Below are 6,841 nucleotides of genomic sequence, written 5' to 3'. Positions count from 1 at the left end.
ACGGCAGACGCCACTTCCCGTTGTATAAATATGCGCTGTGCGCATGCTCCTTCCTTTCCGGCTCCGATCTCATAGCAAGCTGCAGAGGTAGGCGACTGATCTCGCTGGATTATCTGCCTTATATCTTCACCATCGTAACGAAATCATCATTTGTAGTGTCGTTGAAGCCCCCTGTTGCCTTTCACAGATGTGTCTATTTGATTATTTCTCAAAAAATGCCTTCATGTTTCCAGATGGTTGTTAAAACGCTCGGGTGATGTCGGTTTCCAGGCAGTAGGCCTCTCTCATGCACAGTAGGTTGAATGTTGAAAAGAAAAAGGTCATAAATGGTCAATGGCCGTAGCGATTTGATACCCGGTGCGTGAAATAGTAGAGCTTTTCTCTGCAAGGAGCGGGGGGTTTAGTAATCACAGCATCAGAACTAATATTCAGGTTACGTTCTGTGGCCCGATTGGCTTTCTCAAAGCTTAAACTGCTGTTGTTGGATGCTGGTCCTGGAAGAACCCGTGATTGATCGTGTTAAAAGCCTCAGAAATGCCATACGGTTTCCTTACCTACTCGGGAGTTGATTAAAATTCGCCTATTGCTTATACATTACACATTGGGAGTGTTTTGTAGCTTTACTCTTCTAGATCATAAACCTAGGCCTGCACAGGCGTGTTGAACTGCTTGTTGGGAATCCATTTCAGTGTTGATGTAGCCTCTTCTGTTTCTTCTGTACTTATGGAGGGAGTTCTTGGAGAATGCATAAGGTCTTTCCACGCAGCAGGAGATGCTGAAGCCTTTGGCGAAAACCGGCCACTTTTGCGATAGTTTTCGCTTTGTTAGACAAGTGTTTTAATTGTCACTTTAACACTGATCACTTTGTCACACATTCGGCGAAACGGTTGCAGGGTAAATGGGTCGTAAAATACGTGAGAGCTCTTAAATCCGTTACCATTGCAAACTGGCTTGAAGTGAGCTCACTGCGGTAAAGTCACCGGCCTGTGCTCTTCTGTGCCCTGCAGATGTTGATGCCCAAGAAGAACCGCATTGCCATCTACGAGCTCCTCTTCAAGGAGGGCGTTATGGTGGCCAAGAAGGACGTGCACCTGGCCAAGCACCCCGAGCTGGCTGACAAGAACGTGCCCAACCTCCACGTCATGAAGGCCATGCAGGTGAGGCTGGCCTCCGGGCGACTGTGCTGAGGACATGGTCCTCTGGTTTTAAACGGGCCTCTGTTATAGGAGCATGGTGTGAGGTCCTGCTGGTGTTCAGGCAGGCAGGGCCTGGTTGGTGAAATGTAGTAAGTCTGGTTGCATGTGTTTGCAGTCATTTATATGGGTGCTGTAGAGGTAGCACATTGGATTACAGTTAATGGATTTATGTGAAGAGGAAGCACGTCTTTACACAAAGGGTGGTGGGAGTATGGAACAAATAGCCCAGCCATGTTGAAGCTGAAACTCTGGCTTCATTGAAGAAGTGCCTGGATGAGATCTGCATCCAGCCAGCTACCGAATGGGCTGCATTTGTAGACGGCCTCTTGTTGGTAATATTTTTGTAGTTGCGGCTCTGTGCCTTTGGGTTTGTATTGTCCGTTGAAATTACACTGTGAAAAATGCTTTTGAATCTGAGGATTGAATTTCTTAATAGGGATGTTTGAGTCGCAAAAATTGTTTAAATTGGGGAGTGTCCATCCTTGTTCTCAAAGAGCCCTGATCCAATTAGTCTTGGGTCATCTGTTTCTAAAGATGGGGGAATCTAGCAAAGAATCAAGCAGGTAATTGTTCACGAAGAGAACTGTGGCCCTTGTTCTGGAGATTCAATGGTGACTTAGGACTGGGGCTCTGCAGAACCAGGGTTGCAGCTGCCTTTTTCTACACGCAGTTCAGTAGGAGATAAAGGGGATGTAGGGAAGTTGTTGATTCTAGTTTAGATATTTCGTTATGCAGTCGGTAAAAAAAAAATAAACATGAAATCTGCATCTGAAGAAGTCCTTTGGCTCCCTTGCCAGATTAAGATTTCTTCCGTGAAACAAGAGGTTGATTGATCTATAGAGTCCTTGAGAGGCTTCAGTCCCCAGTGCTGCTCGTCACTGCCGTTCTGACCCTCATCTTTGAGTGGCTGAATAATTGTGGTGGGGATGTCCGTACAGGCAGCTGAGCCTCACTCAGGCTTAAGTAGAGTCATAGTTTTTAGCCGTGCTGTCATACAGTTTTAATTAGGAAAAGTGACCTATTACACTGAAGTGCCCACTTCTTAGTTCTCTCTGTCCCCCCCCCCCCCCAATGCAGTCGCTGAAATCCTGCGGGTATGTGAAGGAGCAGTTTGCCTGGCGCCACTTCTACTGGTACCTGACCAATGAGGGGATCCAGTACCTGAGGGACTTCCTGCACCTGCCACCCGAAATTGTTCCTGCCACCCTGCGCCGCCAGACGCGCCCCGAGACCGCCAGGCCGCGCCCCAAAGGTAGGCATTGTTGTCTCGGAATGGGGCATTAGCTCCTGGGAGGGCAGGAGGTTGCTTTGCAAAGGAGGCCTTACCCAGGACTTTGGACCACTCTTAAAACCCAACACCTAGAGGCCTGGTGAGTTTGTATTACTCTGTCTACTGCCAAGGCAAAGCGATGTCAGGCACATTTAGGAGTGGGACATCTTTACGATCTCGGACGTTTGGGGAATTTCTGCTGCTCTGTATGTGTTGGACTTGTTCAAATACATGCCAGTTCTGCCTAATGGACCTGACGCCTCCAGTACAGATCACACTTGCAGCCTCCCAGTTGGTCCAACCAGTAAAGATGCTCGTTACCGGGAAGGTTGAACTCTGGAAGCAGGGGGTTTGAGGCTGGGTCATTATTAGATTTAAGAAACAGTTAAGCCGGGGGTGGGTTTGGATGGTTTGAATTGTATAACAGTGTAGTTCGTAGATAGTAGTTTGTATTTTTAAGATTGGGGAATTCAAATAAGATTACATGTATGGTGAAATAGCTGTAGGATGAGAAGTAAAATAGTCAAAGCTGCAGAAATGTCTTTTGTGAGTCTTAAAATTTTACCTTTGTTGCCTGGATGGGGAATGATGCCTTGAGGCTGAAAGTGCTGAGGATTCGTGTTCTCTCCTGGCAGGTCTGGAAGGGGAGAGGCCCGCTCGCCTGGCCCGTGGGGAGGCTGACAGGGACACGTACAGGCGCTCGGCAGCACCCCGTGAGTACTGGGCTGATAGCTGGACTGGCCTTCACCTTGCACGCCTTTGTTAAAGTCTTTAGGTTTGGTTTAAGAGGCTGGTTGCTCACTGATGCAGCCCATCCGGATTAAGTGGCCAGTTCCAAGATGGGACCCCAGTTAAAAGTTCTATAATTGGGGTCGCATCCTTTAAAAAAGGACCACCTGGGTGAGGTACAGCAAGACTGGCCAGATCGGAAGTGGGCAGCACAGTGTGGGTATGGCTTAGCGCTCACAGCTTCCGATTCTCGGCTGGAGGGAGAGAAAACTGCAAAGGACATGAAATGGTTTTGTTTATAGTGCAGTCTTCGGGAAACCCCACTGTTTCGCTTGAAACATTCATTTGAAAAGGAATACCTGCAAATTACAGGTCAAGTAACTACCTGTGTAACTCTGGCTCTTGAGGGCTGAAGAGTCATCAGAATTAGATCCCAGATGATCTCTGAATTACTTTAACAAATTTCCTAAATTGATCATCATAAAATTGTTCTGAGTCTTCAGTGATTTAATTAATGGTGACCTATATACCCTGCTGGACTGGGGCTCCCTGGAACTAAGGTTGGACAGCCCTGCTCTACAGATTTCATAACCTGGGTTCTTGGCCCCCAAAGGCTCCATCTAGGGTCAAATAACTGGGTTCACTTAAACATGAGCACCTTTATAACTTTGGGCAAGTGCTTCCAGTGCTTTTTTCCAAAACTGGAAGATTAGGGTAGAATAAAGACATCTGGGTAAATGCCTTTGTCATATAAAGTTTTAGCAGATTATTCGGTCAGATGCATGACCTAAAAGCATTCAGAAAAAGTCTGCTGGTTTAACTAGACTTGAACTGGTAGGCGTGAACTTGGCTGGTAAATAAAATGCCAGATTTTTCTTATGTAATGAGGGTATGTATTGCCCATTACTATTTCATTTACATGAAGAATACACATAATTATTCTTTGGAATGTAATGCAGTTTTTTGAAGCTCTACTATGTATTTACTTGGTGAAATAGTCCTTAATTGACAAACTGGATATCTTTAGCAAAGTGAATGTATATGTACATTTAACTGAACTGTTGTTTATTAAGCATAGTTTCTAATTAATATACAAAATGACCAAATTGTTTATCTTTAAAACCAGTTTAAATGCATTACAAGGATTAAATCCTTTATTGTCACTTCCCTGTTCTAGTACACTTGGATTTAGTAGCCGATTTGCAAAATTAATTGCACATGGAAAAAAACTAAACTTTACGAACACGTTAAACTGGGAGAAGTAAAACCCATGAATACCCAATTTCTTAATCATCTTGATCTGAATCCCAGACACGTGCATGTTTCAAGAACAGTCACAGTTCCAGTTTTCATGTTTTACCCAAATGCAGAAATAAGCAAAAGAAAGAAGACTTTGTTTAAAATGTGAAAATCTGAATCATTATCTACGAATGGAAGATCTGGTGTCAGTATTGTCCCCTGAAACCTGACTTGTTTCCACCTGCAGCTGGTGCTGACAAGAAGGCAGAGGCTGGTGCTGGAGCAGCTACAGAATTCCAGTTTGTAAGTGTGCTTAATCTTCTTCTATCAGCACGGCACGGGAGTCCGGGTCAGATTGGGCTTTTTCTTTCACTGTAGTTCTGAGAAATACAGGGGGCAGGGAGGGAATGTGGTTGCTTTTTTCTACAACAGGGAGGGCAAGTCAGTGTCTTAAGCACTGGTGAAGCTGTTCATGGTTTGCAGTCCTTGGCTACATCTGGAGCCAGGTGTTGTGTGTCCTTTGCCTAAGGTGCTGTTGCTGAGGATGTGACTAATTGCCTTTTTCCTCCTACTTGCAGAGAGGTGGATTCGGCCGTGGACGAGGACAGGCCCCTCAGTAATTGCGCACTCATTTTCTGTACAATAAAGTTTTGAAAAACTCAGCTCTTTGTGGTTCACGTATTTTTTTTTTATACATGGGGCGGAGCCCACTGTGGTTAAGGATCTGCGCCTGTGGCTGGAAAGTTGCTGGTTCAAATCCCGCGGCTGGCAGAGGAATCCTACTCCGTAGGGCCCCTGAGCGAGGCTCTTAACCCCAACTGCTCCAGGGGTGCTGTACAATGGCTGACCCTGCGCTTCCTTGTCTGTGTGTCTGTGTCTCATGGAGAGCGAGCTAGGGTATTCAAAAAGGCTAATTCCTAATGCAAGAAATTGTATATGGCTAATAAAGTGAAGATTAAGATTATGGCTCTGCCTTTCCTCTATGAACCTGAGTTTATCGATATTTAAAAATGCTTGTTTGATTTGGAAGGCAGTTGTGGGGAGACCTAGTGTAGAATGTGTGGTGTACTGCGTTGCTTGTTATGAAAATTCACTGTCTACAAGACATCAGGAATTACGTAAATACCATTTTCTAAATCGGAGTGCCATCAATTTACTTGGCTGATATAAAGTAATGGGAAATGTTTTTTGAAGTCACAAATACCGACTAGTAATTCCTCTCCAGACCTGATGGTTGCAGCAGTTCCAGCCTGTGTACAGAAACCAGGATGAAGCAGTACTGGGTAATGGTTGTACAGAGCCATCCTTCCGAGTGAGCATTGAGCCTTTCCTATACTGTTTTTTGTTTTGTAATGGGGTAGTTGGGAGGTGTGTAGGGTAATGTCTCATGTTCTCCCCATGATGAGTGTTTTGAGATAGAGGAGCAGTTGGGCAGACAGTGGTGTTGGTGGGTAAGTAGGTGGGGCTCTTTGTTTTAGACCAGAAGTTCCAAATTCCTAGCATAGGGGCATTGTACAGCAGGAGGGTGCTGTCCTTCAGATGAGACGTTAACTACTTTGTTGTGAGAGTGCCTGTTATTGGCTTTAAGAATGAGTGTTGACCCCAGTTAAACTCCACTCTGTCCTTGCTTTTTGACCAGCACTGCACTGGTGAAGGTAGTGGGTGCTGTCTTCTGTGCTAGGGATGAGCAGCACCATCCAAATGCAAGCAAAGTTGGAGAGAACACACAGGAGGTAGAGGAAGGGGGTGCAGTGCTCTTAAAGCAAGTACTGTGAGATGTGCCCTTCTTGGCTGTTGGCTTGAGAGATTGCAATCCAGTTATTTAAAGAAATGTACTAAAACTGTTCAGTTCTTTCTCCTGTACCCCCATCCTGAAAGCACAGTTCTAACAGCAGGAGCACTGTCAGAGCTCTCCACTTGTTGAACACTGATGTGTTGTTGTACACTGATGAATGAGGAGTGTGGAGTAGGAATGACCAAAATTGAGTACAGCTTGAGAATTCGGTAGTGAAACCAGTTGCATCTTACTGCCACTTCTGTCCCAGAACTGTAGTTCCTTTTGTTGACCAGCAGATGGAGCAGGGCTACCACTACATATGTAGGAGATGAATAAAGAGACACTTAAAATAATAATTGATTACACTTATATAGTGCTTTTCTGGACACTCCACTCAAAGTGCTTTACAGGTAATGGGGACTCCCCTCCACCACCACCAATGTGCAGCATCCACTCAGATGATGCAATGGCAGCCATAATGCACCAGAACGCTCACCACACATCAGCTATCATCATCAGTGGGGAGGAGAGCAGAGTAATGAAGCCAATTCATAGACGGGGATTATAAGGAGGCCATGATTGGTAAGGACCAATATGAAATTTGGCCAAAACACCAGAGTTACACCCCTA

General features: G+C 45.3%; 1 protein-coding gene across 1 annotated transcript; it reads left to right on the top strand.

Moving 5' to 3' along the window:
- Nucleotides 1-5,096, top strand: rps10 (ribosomal protein S10). The gene is made up of 6 exons (XM_006628283.3): nucleotides 1-87; nucleotides 1,008-1,157; nucleotides 2,274-2,448; nucleotides 3,102-3,179; nucleotides 4,682-4,737; nucleotides 5,013-5,096. The coding sequence occupies exons 2-6, from the start codon at nucleotides 1,008-1,010 to the stop codon at nucleotides 5,052-5,054; spliced, it is 501 nt and encodes a 166-aa protein (XP_006628346.1). The 5' UTR covers nucleotides 1-87; the 3' UTR covers nucleotides 5,055-5,096.
- The last annotated feature ends 1,745 nt before the right edge of the window (nucleotides 5,097-6,841 follow it).

This window comes from Lepisosteus oculatus, chromosome 5 (assembly GCF_040954835.1).
Source record: "Lepisosteus oculatus isolate fLepOcu1 chromosome 5, fLepOcu1.hap2, whole genome shotgun sequence".
Taxonomy (NCBI): domain Eukaryota; kingdom Metazoa; phylum Chordata; class Actinopteri; order Semionotiformes; family Lepisosteidae; genus Lepisosteus; species Lepisosteus oculatus.
The sequence above is the reverse complement of the archived record's forward strand: the minus strand, read 5'-3'. Positions and strand labels throughout refer to the sequence as shown.

What these genes read in the sequence shown, in the direction of transcription:
- rps10 (XM_006628283.3), top strand. Translation starts at nt 1,008, where the DNA reads ATGTTGATGCCCAAGAAGAACCGCATTGCCATCTACGAGCTCCTCTTC. An exon ending in CGCCAGGCCGCGCCCCAAAG is followed by an intron (nt 2,449 to 3,101) that starts GTAGGCATTGTT and finishes CTCTCCTGGCAG; the next exon opens with GTCTGGAAGGGGAGAGGCCC. An exon ending in CAGGCGCTCGGCAGCACCCC is followed by an intron (nt 3,180 to 4,681) that starts GTGAGTACTGGG and finishes TTCCACCTGCAG; the next exon opens with CTGGTGCTGACAAGAAGGCA.